The sequence below is a fragment of the Myodes glareolus genome, chromosome 3, assembly GCF_982192425.1.
Source record: "Myodes glareolus chromosome 3, mMyoGla1.1, whole genome shotgun sequence".
Taxonomy (NCBI): domain Eukaryota; kingdom Metazoa; phylum Chordata; class Mammalia; order Rodentia; family Cricetidae; genus Myodes; species Myodes glareolus.
Window position 1 is genome coordinate 104,856,998 of NC_142028.1, and position 14,771 is coordinate 104,871,768.

Genomic DNA, 14,771 nt, shown 5'->3' on the forward strand with positions numbered 1-14,771 from the left:
CTAGCAGTTATTCCCTGAAATGCTAATTTACCCTCCTTAACCTCTTTTGTCCATTTTCACTGTCAGCGTCAACTACTGAATAATATTAGCTAACAGTGGCACTTATTGGCATACGTATTTCATGTACGTAGCTCACCAAACCCCTGGAGATGGGGACTGTTGGGTACGCTGTAGGATGGGTAGAAGAAATTACCAGGGACTTCCAAATAAGTGCTGGCATTATTCAGCTTCTCGTCTAACTCTGTGAGAGACAGACTTGAAATACCTTTGACTAGGTATTTGTCACTCTAAAGAGATAGACATTTCCTTGTAATGGGTTGGTGATGATGACACAGATGTTTCTTGTGTATAATTATGCAAAGCTTTCCTGTTGGTGAAAATGATTTTATCTTCTGGAAAATATGGACCTTTTTAGGCCCAACTTTTTATCTGAATTGGTTTCAGCACCTTAGTGAGCTCCCCGGAAAATTCATTATAAAAAATTCATTCGATATATTCATTTTGTGTTTGCATATGACTTATGATAGTTTTGAAAATAAGATTTTCACAGCGTTACCTTCATTCCAATATGTAGATTGAGGCACAGAAATCATCAGGGTAACAATGTTGAATGAATACCTGAATCAGTATTCGGTCCCTGGATGACTGATCTACCATGCCCAGCCCCTCAGTGGACTGCCTATGGTGTGTCAGTAAACCATGGCAACAGAAACCATGGCAACAGAAGCTAAGGCTGTGTCTTTTCTTGATGGCCACAGCAGCCACATCTGACTTCTGTCTCTGCTATCATCATGAGTCACTCTTTCAATAATTTTACATGGTGCTTAAATATAATCTTCCCAAGGGCACATTATACCATCCTTTACCTTCGTCTTCCCCTTCCCTCTAGCCACACATATCTGCTTTTACTTCTAGGAATGCATGTAGTTCTTTCCTGATTCAAGAGTTGGATATCTGTGGACACTTTCTTGGTGATCCTCTCCTGTGTCTTAACTTCGAATAATTTTTCAGTTATCCTCAGACTTCAGCTTATATATCCTTTGCAAAGAGGCCTTTCCAGATGCCTAGACATAAGGGATTCTTTGCTGGACTAACCAAGGGTAGTCAGCCAGCCTTCCTTCTTTCCCACTTTGTATGTGTTGGAGACATGAAAGATGTCAACCCCAGGTGTCATTTGTCACATGCCATCTACCTATTTTTTTTGACAGATTTCTCTATGGAGTTCTGCCCACCCTTGAACTTGCTATGTACCAGACTGGTCTCAAACTCCCAGAGATCCTCCTGCCTCTGCCTCCAGAGTGCTGGGATTAAAGGTGTGTGCCACCATACTCAACCTCACCTTGAGTTTTTGCGGCAGTGTTATTTATGGCATGAACTCACCAATTAGACTAACCTGGCTGGCTAGTAGGCCCTAGGAATCCTGTCTCTGTCTAGCTAATGCTTGAATTACAATCTTGTGCCACTAGGCTCAGCTTTTCAATTCAGGTTCTGGGCAACAAATGATGCCTGCATGGCAAGCACTTTAGTGACTGAGCTATCACCCTCCCTCACCTTTTCTTTCTTTCTCTCCCTCCCATCCCTCCTCCTCTCCCTCCTCTCTCTCCTCTCCCTGCCACTTCCTTCCTTTTCTTTGCTTGAGTCAGGGTCTTACACTGTAACCCAGGGTGACTTAGAACACACTAGGTAGTCAAGACTGGCTTCAAACTTGTGTCAATCTTCCTGCCTCGGTCTCCCAAGTGCGGGGGTTATGGCGTGAGAGCTGGGGTGCACAGCCTCAGGTTTCATTTATCTGATGGAAGTTAGCTATTTTTCATAACTACAGGGCCCATTTCATATCGACGGGTTGCTGGGTAGCCAAGTAGCATGAGGCACATTTAAACTCTGTGCCAACCAACCTTCCCCCAAACCTCACTGGAAATGTTGTTTTATAGAAGAAAGAATTTTGAGACCGATGCTGACCTCATAATTTATATATGACGCTCTGGCCAAACACTGCCTTATCTGAGTGCCATCTATCCACTCAGTAAAGAAGGACTTGGAGCATTCTGGATCTCATCTGAGGTTACAGGGACGCACGGAGAGTCTTTACCTTTGTTAGAATTTACTTTACAAAACTCAGCACAAGCAAGGCAATTGTGGGGGGTAAGTGCTATGCTATTAATTGTAGATAGTGAATAGGAGCAGAGCCAAATCACTGTCCGCACCGATGACAGAGGAGGACGTGAACCGCTTTAGATCACCTTTCTGTGCTCTTCTGCTGTGTGTGAACAGAGCAGGACTTTGTGGGCCTGCTTTCCCCGGAAGATCCTCTGACTGTTTAAAAGGCTATATCCCAAAGGGACTCAAGACTCTGTGAGGCTGACAGCTATCTGTGTGCCTGTGGTTCTTAGCTTAACTCCACAATGAAATTATTAGTCTACACCACTCAGCCCCGACTTTGATAAGAATCTAAAGCACTGTAAACTCAGAACACTTTGTGTGGACTGTTTCTTCTTGCAGAGGAGTGAAATGAGTTTATCTTGCATTTCTGTGAAGCTTTCTTTCCTTTACTTCAACAAGTTTGGCAGAGCTTTCCAATGAAAAGTTCAGTTCATTAAAAATGACCTTAATGGACTTAACATATATTGGTGGTGACAGGGTCCATGCTTTATTTTGGCACACGAGGACCCCATTAATTTGTCTTTGTCACTCTCTAGGGCTCAGCTTAGCAAGAGCTCAGAGTTAACTTTCTGAAGGCAGCTACAGAGTGAGCAACAGAGGGGATGGTGGGCGGGGGTGATGAATGTAAGACTTCTTGGATGGCAGTGAAAGTCTTTACTGACCACATGAAAATGGCTCTGCCTGTGCTTTTGACTTTTTTTATTGATTTTGCTGTCTCTGTGCATGCTGGAAGCTATCAGTGGGGACTGTGTGTATTAACTCAGAGTAGGAGAAGACTGCTTTTCCATGGGAGCAGTTTCTGAACTTTTCTTACTCATTTTTACAATTTCCCATACATTTATTATTAATTAAAATTCAAACAAACAAGCAAAAAAAAACCCTATCCTTTGTGTGTTAGGATAAACTCTGGACTGAGTTAAGAGCGTGGGACACATGAGTCTTCAAGGAGCTGCTGAAGTGTAGGGGAGGAGAGGCGGTAAGATGGTGTGGGAACTGCAAGCTGAATTTCAGGATAAATCTTGTGGTTCTTAAATGGTCTTAGAACAAGGTGTATTTATAATGGGTTCTTACAAATAGATTTTAAGTCTTGAAGATTCTATAGGAAATCCAATGGTTTGAGGAATGGTTTAGTTATAGCAACAGGTAATATATTCAACATGGCCTGTACTGGCTACTTTACATATGATAATCCTCATAATCCCTATGCGGTACAGACTACAATGTTCAGTTCACAAGTGAGGAAATGGAGGCTTATGGGTTCAGTGACCTGCCCAGGCCTGTTGTTGCTAATAGAGACCCAAGTTGGGGTGTAGCACTGCTCTGTGTGGAGAGCTATTTAGCTGACTTTTAGACGTCAATCCTAGCAGGGCTAAATCCATGTTAGGGCATATAAATACATGGCCCCACTACTCACCAACTCAGAGGTGGCAGCTGGATGTATTTGAGAGAAAAAAAGCGACTTTAGGAAACCATATTATTTTTTTCATTTGGTTTCAGCACACAGGTTTGTGCACTGAGGACAAAACAGGGACAGAAATGTGTGATTATTTGCCGCGGAAGACCCAGTCACCTTTGCCCAAGTAATAACTTTGATATCAATGCCATAGTCAAATAAACTCAATCATAATCTACCAACTATTAGTTCACATCAACACATCCCTCTGACCTTCATAGTATATGTATTAATTTCATCTGTTTATTTTTATCACTTAATTATTGTGACCTAGTAGCTTAACTGTTCTGATATTTTAGCCCAGAGGTGGATATAATTTCAATAAGTAGTGAAGAACTGGGGTTCTAATGTCAATCATACCACACACACCAAAACGTCAAATAACATTTCCTTTTTGATTAATTTGTCTTATTATTTTATGTGCACGAGAGTTTTACGTGCATGAATGCTTGTGTACTCTATGTGTACCTGGTGGCCGCAGAGGTCTGAAGGGGGCATCAGAAGGTGACTGGAGTTATAGACATGGGTCCTGGGAATTAAATCTAAGTCCTCTGGAAGAACAACAAGTGCTTTTAATCGCTGAGCCCCCAGTGACATTTCCTAATTCATATAGACACATCTATTTAATTTGGGGATACAAGGCCAATATTTAAATTTGAGTTTTATTACTTCTCTGATGAGAACACCCAGAGATTTCTTCCTTATAAAACATTTATTGCTATTTCTTATGTGCATGAGTGTTTTATCTGCATGTACTTTTGTGCTACATGTGTGCCTGGTAGCTGCTGAAGCCAACAGAGGGCATGGGATTCCCTGGAACTGGAGAGACAGAGAATTGTGAACTGCCATGTGGGAGCAGGGAATTAGACTCAGGTCCTCTGGAAGAGCAGTCAGGGCTCTTAACCATTGAGCCATCTCTCCAACTCCAACCCTGAGGTTTCTTGAGAGTAAAACCTTATTTAGTTAGTAACTTTGCAGTATCTTATCTACCACAAAGTCCCTGTACCAAGCAGATGGTTCATGGATCAGATTTAGCTCCTGCTGTTGAAGCATGAACGGTGAGCAGGTGCTGAGTTCTTCCAAAGTTATCTGTTGTGAAATGTGTAATTGTGCATCAATGTCTACTTAATTTCTTGATCTTACATGAAATGACTCTTGATTCTTAAAATGTCTATTTCTACGCATAGTGAAGATATTCCTTGGCATGGGAGATGGCTCAGTCACTAAAGATTAAGGCACACACACACACACACACACACACACACACACACACACACACACACCAAGAAAAGAACTTCCTTGTTAATTTCCATGGCCTGAGATTCAGGAAGAGAACAAAAACTCAGGTACCTTGTATTGAGAATATGAAAATCATTGCTGTCTATATGTCTCCCTAATATTTGATTCTCTCTATATTCTTGGCAGAATGAGAATTATGCTCCAAGATGAGATTTCTAACCACTTTTTAAAGCTGCACATTCTTAAGCACTAAGAAATTCACACTATCTAACAACTTAATGGGGCATAAATATTAACTAAATACATTGAAATGTAGTCCTAAATGTATTTAAATGCTGTCTCCCGCATGGCACATGAGGACTGTAGGATCATCTTGGGGAACTCTCATTGGTCCTTCTGTTTAGACCAGAATCCTGTGGGTTCCATTCACAGGGAAGAATTTCCTTAGGTTTTTTTTTTTTTTTTTTTTTTTCTGAGTCAGTCCTGTGACTAACCTGATGTCACCTGGAATCCAGATACCACTGCTGCTTTCGACTGTTTTTTTTTTTCCCTCTGGCTCATACCAAGATCCTTTGTGATAATAGTTTAAGGCCTGATTGTTACAGTGATAATTCCAAATGGCTTACGAACCAAAAGTGTTGACCGAAAATCTGCTGAGATAACTCAAGAGCTTTAAAAGGCAAACTCATGGCAGAAGGATCGCCCGATCTTACCTTTGAGAGCCCAGCATCACGTGGCTCCCCACCTGGTGGAGGTCAGCTATTCGATGATGGAGTAGTTGGTTAATATTAATACTAATTTTAATATATTTGCTACACAGAACCTGAAAGGACACTGCACATCACTGCTTACTCTGAACCAATCAGGAAAAACTGCCAGCAACTGAACTAAACGTGGAAGAGCCGAGCTTTCCCTGCATGTGGTATTAATTCTTGCTTTCTCCATCTGAGATGTTTTGCTTTAGACTCCAAAGTCTACAGAGACAAAGTCAGAGTGCTGGTGCATCTTGGTCTTACTTTTGTGTGTTGTAAATATGTCTCCTCCTAAAGCTGCCCTCTAGGACATTAGGGGTTCTGTTCCCACTTGGAGGAGCTAAGGAGACAAACATTTTCCTCCCCACTCCATGCCAGCCAAGCCAGATGAAGAGCAACTTTAAAAGTCCTGAAGATCACCATCACACGAGATTTTATTGCTTTTCCAAGAAATTGAGCTGTCAAAGAGCTCCTAACGTGTCCTTGTCAAACGGCAGAGATGGTGATGTGTACCTCTCAGCTACAACTGAAGGTAAGGTGGGGGAAATCTATCAGTAATCAGTTTGTTTCTTCCCAGTCCAAATATCCAAATAAATAGTCGCACTGCAGTTTGGAACTACCACAGAATAAAGTTACTTCTGACAATTTAGAGGGAATTCTTTTATCTCACCCGAAACAACTAGGTGTACCCCACTTGGTTTGTTGTTGTTAAAGCTAAGGAGACACCACAGAGAAATGCTCCACAGACACTTCCTCTTTTACCCTGTCTAGCGCTAGAAGAACTACTACTCTCAGAGAAACCAAACTCCCCCAAATATTAATTGCAGATGTTTATTTTCAACCACGTGTGCACAAGGGTTTCTTTCAAATGTTTTTGTTGACAGCCTTATGTGTTTATCTAATGAGCTTCCATCACTCTAGTCACCATTCTGGTTTCTTATTTTCCCTTTCCTTTCCCAAAGGAACCTTTCTTCCCAGCCTGCCCTGCTCCTCCTATCCTGTGTGTGTGTGTGTGTGTGTGTGTGTATGTGTGTGTGTGTATGTGTGTGTGTGTGTATGTGTGTGTGTGTGTATGTGTGTGTGTGTGTGTATCTGTCTGTCTGTCTGTCTGTGACACACTGAACTTAATTGGAGCTTTTTAAAAATTTTTTGACAGTGGTAATTTACCCAAGCAAGGACCACTGATCAGTGATTACATCTCTGAAGAAAATGACATCTCCTCCAAACAACTGTTAATGGCCAATAGTCTCTCTAGGAGCATGGAGGTACATAGGTCCCTTCACAGCCATGATGGAAGGTTTATTGGCCCAATCGTGATGCTTCAGTCTCCTAGAGTTAATCATAGCTATGGTGAGCTCCTGAGTGTAATGGCTATGCCATGTCCAAAGACTTCTATTTGGTATGTATTTCCCCATCCTCTGGCTCCTACAATCTTTCTACCGTCTCTTCCCCTGTGCTTTCCGAGTCTTGGATGGGTGATAACGCAGGGTTAAAGTAGAACAAAGATTCTTTTGATTCTTCAGCTGACAGCTTTGGAGAAGAGTTTACTGTATTTATTTTTACAACTGTCTATACTGGGTTTCATTCAAGAAAGTCCCGAATCTGCTTATTTTTCAGCTTGGCGTTTGGATTATATTTGTGTTATCTTACTCAATAGGAGAAAGAAAAACTCCTTGCTTAAAGATTCCTACTGGAGCTGGAGAGATGGCTCAGCAGTTAAGAGGGCTTTCTGGTCTTCCAGAGGATCCAAGTTAGGCTCCCAGAATTCACATCAGATGGTTTATACTGGGGAACCTTATATGACATGGCTTACAACTGATGGCCTCTGTGGATAACTGGTCTCATACCCCTTCTGCACTTAAAATAAAAAAAAAATAACTTTGGGACTAGGGAGAAGGTTCAGTAGGAAAACCACTTTCTGCTCTAGCAGAAGATCCTGACTTGACTCATAGCACCTGTATGGTGGTTCATAATTGTAGGTAAGTCTAGGCCCAGGGGCTCTAACTCCTTTCTGACCTCCAAGAACAACAGACACATGATATACAGACATACATATAGTCAAAATACTCATACACATAAAATAAGATTCTTGCTATTTGTTACCAAGATAATCAGTTAAAACTATGTTTGGGGGGAAAACCAGCATAGAGGTACGGATTCCCATACAAGGGCTCACAATTCCATTCTGTATAAACAGATGACGCCTTTGCTACAGCCCGTTTGCCTAAGGTATATTTTCTGTTGTTTCGGAACAGAATGGAATCTCAGAACACTTGAGTGCTGTTTCTGGAAGTGCCGGGGTCTCCGTCATTGAACCACAAACTCCAAGCCTCAGCTGAAACCTAACATGATGAATCTATATCATGCAAAATGATCCAGTCTGTATACTTATTTCAGTGCTTCTGGGAGGTATATCTGGATTCACAGAATCCACATGACATTTAGGTTAGTGAAACTACAATGTGAGAACATTCTTGTGTTCTTCAATATTTTACTTATTTCTTGGCAATTCAGTTCTTTGTCTTTTAGCATAGCTTTCTCCTAAACATATCTTAGTGAGATTGCCTTCCAACATACTTCTGGCTAATGATAAGCAGTTTTTCTTTCATTTTGGGGTTACTAGGAAAGTCTGACATTCAATAAGGACATTTCCATATGCTAACAGTGATTTTCCTGTATTTATTTAGCGAGACAGGCTGTTGTTAATATTTTCGCTTTCCATATGGGAAAATCAGTGGTATTTGTTGCTTTCCTGTATAACTCACCCAAGCCTGTGGCAGCTAGTGCAAGAGATAACCGTTCTTGACCTCTGTTCCCTCCAGCCTCAGAGCAGCAGTTCAGAGCCGACAGCTGCAGTTTCTACACATGACTGTTTAATTTAACCAATGTGAGTCTCGTTGGTGGGGGAAGAATGGCTTGCTGACAGTATATCATTTTTTCATTGTACTTTGGAGAGTAATTATGGTTGTTATATACATTTGGAAGCATGTCTATGTGGTTTTCTTTTTTAAAAAGAAGGAATTAAGACCATGCAAAATTGTGTTTTTAAAATTCAAAATCAATTAAAAAATGTGACACTTAAGAGCTTTCTGAGGGCTCAGCACATTAAACATGTAAGATGTATTAAAATGTGGAAAACATATAGCTTTCATTACCTAATTCTACAGCTGTCATTTGTTTCATTTTGGTATTAATATAATTGTTGTTCTGAACATAACTGTATACATTTCCTTTACGTTAAATTGGCACTCCAATTATAATCTACTTCAACTCAGATTAATCACGCCAAGATGGCAATTCCATTACATGAAGAGTGAAATTTAATGACTTAATTTTATTTGGCTATAATTTCAATGGCTGAAAGTGTGTTTAACTGCTTTTATGGGTTTTTATGAAAATTAAGCATAATGCATGTTAATTGGAACATTAGTGGAAAACGCATGCCATAAAATATGCATGATCATGGTCTGTGAAATGCTTCTGCATAAGCATTTAATTCCACCTACAGGTTTCATGGGAGTGGTACCGACTAATCAGAAAGAAGTATAATCATAGATGCAATATGCTTTTACTTAGTTTTAACTTGGTTCTATTATTTAACATTAGTCAGAATGCAGCATTACGGACAGATATGCCTTAGAGCAGATGGCAGAACCTAATGTATAAGGGGAGCAGAGTGTTTACATGAAACAACGCGCAGTTTGAGGAGTAATCCGAACCAGTGATGCGACACTTTTCTTTGTCTCGGACAAAACCTGGGTACCTGGGTAGATGCAGGGTCAAGGACCCTGACATCCTCACATCAATGAGATCTGTCAAATTAGGTCCTGACTGGAGACCGGGTCTTGGTCTGAGAAGGAGGGGAAATGTCTTCGTCTATTTGATTAAAGATTGTTTTGTGACCATTCAGCCATCTTTTCTCCAAAATTCTGTCACCTTCAGTTGCTTCTTTTTAATTTATTTTTTTCTGTGGTAACTTTAAAATAAGAAACAAGTTATGCTTAATTTAACTGCTCTCCTAAGTAAAAATGTGAGTTTTAATGCATATATTATTTTTTTAAAATTTCACTTTTTACTTCTGGAAAATCAAGCTGTTTGTACAGATGGTTTACAAGTGAACACTGATTACTGAAATTTCTTGAAACTCAGTATACAGATGGAAGGCAGCTCTGCCTCAGCGACCCCCTCCCCTTCCCAAACACTGCCTCTCAGAAAGCCCGGCAAGCGGCAACCCCTCCGCCTGAGAAGACCATGCCTACAGGGTATTTAAGACCTAGCCCAGAGACTGTCCAAGTGATTTCTCTCCTGCCTTTCTGAGAGTCACCTGGGACTTTGCTCTGTTTATTAAAACCTGGTCTTACTAATTCAGCTGGATTTGGCTCATTGCATCAGTGGAGAACCTCCTCCACAACCAGGGATTCAAAATCGCTTATCATTCAGGGACACAGTTTTACATCCTAAAAAAAAGTATATCAGATTTAGATTCAAACAGGATAAAGTGGAGAAAAAAATGCATTTGAATATCTTCATTTATATCTCTAGTAAAGTTTACACCTTGGCCTGAATTTGAAAATTATGATATCCTATGTTCTCTACTGTGAATTCCTGAAGGTTGGATCGCATGTCTTGTATGTTCCTAACTCATATGGACCCTAGTATCTACAGTAAAGTAGTTTAGAAAGGCTTCACACTGTGAAATGACTTTTACCAAATATGGGCTGGATCAGAAGAGTGCATTCCCCTGAGTAAATGCAATGCAACAGATATGCCTGTTAGTGTCTCCAGTGGAATCAGTGTGTATGGATCTAGCTTCTCTGTACTTCTCCGTAGTCTGTGGGAAATCTGGGCCTACTGGTCCAGATTTCATAGTTTACAAACAGAACTTGTATAGAACCATGAGTAACTGGGTAAAATCCACCATCTTTTTAATGAAGAGGTAAAACTATTATATGCATTTTACCTTTATTCATATTTTATTTACTCCTATTTGGTAATAACCATTCTATAAAGTTCAGAGATAGGGAGGATGGAATGCTGTGCCCAGATTTCATATCAAATCTATCTGTCTGTCTGTCTTTTTATCCATCCATCCACCCATCCATCCATCTATCCATCCACCCATCCACCTATCTATCCACCCATCTACCCATCCATCCATCCACCCATCCATCCATCCATTCATCCATTCACCCATCCATCCACCCATCCACCCATCCATCCATTGTTATACTGAAGATTAAACCCATAGCCTTGCATATGCTTGCAAGCAGGTTCTCTACCACTGAGCTACATTCCCAGCCCATCTAGTCTCTTTTATATCATCAGCCTGGGATTTTTCACCTTTGGCTCCTTGTCAAAGGAAAAAAAAATGCAGGAGAGGATAATCACCCTATTTGTTTCTCCTCACGTAGGGCAAAACTGAGAAATACTTTGATTCAGACAGGAAGCATGCAAAAAAGTTCTAAATCTCATTTGAATGCAATCAAAGTTTTGAAAAACACTTAGCAACAGATCCAGCTCTAACTGGAGGGCCGAGAGGTCCCACGCCCCCTTGGGAAGACAGTTACACATAGTTTAGACTCCATGAAAGCCACAGCAAGCAGACCCCACTAAATCCCTTCAGAAGGAGATTCCCCATACTGAACTTACGAGGGCTCTTCAGACACAGCAGCTCCTTCGTCTAGCTCCTGGGCTTGCTTGAACCATGGCAGCTTGGCCTCTACTGGAAGTTTCTCTGAGAATAAGTACAGTAGGAAGGGAAGAGGTTAGGAACTACCTGAGGGTTCATGGCAGCTCTTCATTCTTAGCAGTTCTAGTTTTGCAGCATATGTAGAAGTCATTCCAATAATTGCAAATAATTATCGTTGTGGCAAAGAGCTGTCTCTGAGGACAGTTGCGTCAAGAAGACTGGCCAGTGGATTGGAGGGTTTCCTAACACATGGGTCTATACATATGCTTCCCCCCTCCATGTGGAATGGCAAAGTTCTTTTATTATCAAAGTCCCTGTGTTAGAATTACTGATGATAATCATACAGGGACTCAACAAGGCACTGTTGACACCTTTTAAAATAAACACGAAGTATAGTCAATGATAACTGGGGGTACTGTTATAATGGTTTTGTCTTTTGCCTAAGTGTGATCTTATGTTGCATTATCAAAACCAAACAAACCACCAAGCTGAAATTTGTAAAACAGTTTTAAAGTTCTGATTTATTCAATATCTGCCCCCCCCCAAAGTTCAATAACAATGGAACATGTACAACTGAAGGTCCATAAACCATGATTTGATGTGTTTTACCTATTCATCTAGCTTTGGGCAAACAATTCAAACAAGCTTCTTAAGTGCTTCCTGGGGAAAATGTGGAGGAGAAAGAGAAAAACCTAGGGAGGTTCTAACTGCTCCTATAGAAGTAACTGCCAAGATTCTCATTTCTGACATATTTATTAAGGTCATTTATGGGCATATTTGCCTTTATAGTCTGAGCCAGTGAAGTTCTGTCACCATTGTATAACATATAATTGCAAAGATGAAAGAAATACATCCACAAATGCATGCACCATGGAGTTACATAGTATTTTAATGATGCTTACAGAGTCAAGAGCACCACTTAACTGTGCAAAATCCACATTTTTATTCTTGGTAGTTAACTACAGACAGATTTCTTCCATCCAAAGCTGCTTGGTAAAGAAAGAACTAATAAATAATTGGCTATCTTTAGTTGTTTTTACCACTTGTCTTCTATTTGCAGCCGCTGCTTGTAGCTACAAAATACAAAATAAGAAATGTCTGTCTGCCAAAGCCGAGATGACTGGCTCATGGGTGGGGGCACGTGCATCATTTTACAGCGTGAGCATCTACCAGTTAGAGGACAGCCAGTGTGACAAAGTGTCCAATGTGGCACCCACAGTAGGCTTGTCCTCTGCTCACTTGAGCCCAGTGACTGTGGCCATCTCATCTGACACTTGAAGACACTGATGCTGCCTGGAGGAAACCTAGCATGCAGTGGGAGCAGGTCAAGACCCTGCTACACTGTAGCTCTTGCGAACCTCTCATATCCATATTAGTGTTTCCCCCATTTTACAGAAGAACAAACTTAGAGAAAGGTTATTAAGAATAATCAGGATTTCTGGTATGCCTTTTTATTTTCCCTTTTAGACTATTAAGAGCTCACAATGCTACTCATTCAAATAATAAGTGTAGCATAGAGCTACTTCATGGCTGACTTTCATAGAAATGTGATGTATCAAAGAAACAATATAAAGAAAGAAATGGGAGCTGTCCTTGGCATTTAAAATTAGAATGACATATCATACAAAATTCTGAACTTCCAAATGGTTTGTGATTCTGAGTTTTCCTGTTTCATTAACACACCAACAATACTGACATAAAAATGGGATCAATAATCACACTAATCTGAAAGATCCAGTATAATTATAATGCCTCTTGATTAAGTAGATATTTTTCCTAATTATTTAAAATTAAATAATATCTGACATCTATTAAATTCAGATATATGTCACAGTTCTATGTCAAATTATACTTCTGGAATTCAGTCGCATTTTAACTTTAAATATAGAAAGTAACAGTTTTCCATTCTCTTGGTTTGAGGTCTGTGGTTTCCCAGCATATGTTAGGCTCAGCAAAATAGAAATATTTGGATTTGTTCCTTCTTTTTAAAAGTAAGAAATGAGATAGTAAATTACAAATATATATGTGCATATATGTATACATACAGAAATATATATATATACAATCTGGTCTCCCTTTATGAAGATGAATCTAATATTTTTCAGCAATGATTTTCAAACAGTTTTATGAGTTGGAAGACAAGTGTATATATAGATTTCTACATGTGCTACTTCATAAAGGATGTAGTCAGGATCATCTGAACTGGCAATAATTATATTAAATAAAATTAGCCAGACTCAGAAAGACTAATACAAATGCATGCTTTATCTTACAATCAGAACACACAGACACACACACACACACACACACACACACACACACACACACACACGAGATACTGAATCACAGAACTATTTTGGCAGAGAAAATGGGCCAGTGCCAGTGCCAGGGAGGCACTGTGGTGGGTGAATAAATGTAGGTTACACACATAAACACACACATGTATGTGTATATACTTATATGAATATATATGAATAAAATATATAAATGAAAATGCCATAGTGAAAAATCATTATTTTGCATAAAACTAAAAATATTGTAAAATAAGACAAAAAAATTGAAAATGTAAGGAGAACCAAGTCTATTTAATTTAGTCTGTGTTATAAAGAATCATTGCTAAGAACTTTTGGGATCTTAGAAAACAATCCAAGGAGATGTGAGATGCTGGAATGCCTGTCTTCATGGAGGAAGGGTGAAGGGTCCCCATCCGGTTACCTCTGGGCTTGTAGCAGGGCGTGGGTATGATGCATTCTTCTTTTATGTGGGGCTTTGTTTTCGCACTGCAGCCCCCGGTGTGCATTCCTCGGTGGTCAATGCAGAGAACCACACGGTACCGGAGGCCCTGGCCACACGTCACCGTGCACTGGGAAGAGATGGCAAAAGAGAGAGAGAGAGAAAGAGAGAGAGAGAGAGAGAGAGAGAGAGAGAGAGAGAGGACTCATAGGCAAAGCCCGATTTACTTTACTTCCCACCCAAGACTTACAGAAGTATACTTCTTAGAAAAATAAAATATAGTTTCACACATATTTATGTATATGAGTCCTTCAGGTGGATCTAAGCCACTTCTTACCAGTTATTTGATCTTTTTTTCTGTTTGGATTTCAGAGGTGAAGTTAATTACATCATCCTTTAAGCTTTTGGAGGATATATCAATTAGTTGTACTGTTTGCAGAGAAAGACTCAAATACAGTTCCACAAAAGATACCCAAAGCTACAGTATGCTCAAGTTCAATGACCCATAGAACTTTAGTTACACTGTGCAGATCTGTCCAAAATGTAAGAAATACTGACTTCTACAAGGGTATTGAGAGATGTTAAGCTATCACCACATCTAATGTATAACACAGCACAGACAATGCAACTCATTGTATTGAAATGGAAAAAAAAATAAAACCCTGACAGGAGCTGAGTCAATGGGCAGATGCAGACAGTGTCTCTGAAAATTCTGCCAGCCCTGGGGTAGGTCTGATATAGGAAC

General features: G+C 40.0%; 1 protein-coding gene across 5 annotated transcripts in view; it reads right to left on the reverse strand.

Moving 5' to 3' along the window:
• Adamtsl1 (ADAMTS like 1) overlaps positions 1-14,771 on the reverse strand; it is a 924,007-nt gene that overhangs the window by 168,782 nt on the left and 740,454 nt on the right. For all 5 annotated transcript variants that reach the window (XM_087904876.1, XM_087904875.1, XM_087904874.1 and 2 more), the window contains 2 exons: positions 14,009-14,156; positions 11,254-11,338 (listed from right to left, as the gene is read on the reverse strand). In XM_087904876.1, the coding sequence (XP_087761002.1) occupies positions 11,254-11,338; positions 14,009-14,156 (233 nt within the window). The remainder of the gene's footprint in view (positions 1-11,253; positions 11,339-14,008; positions 14,157-14,771) is intronic.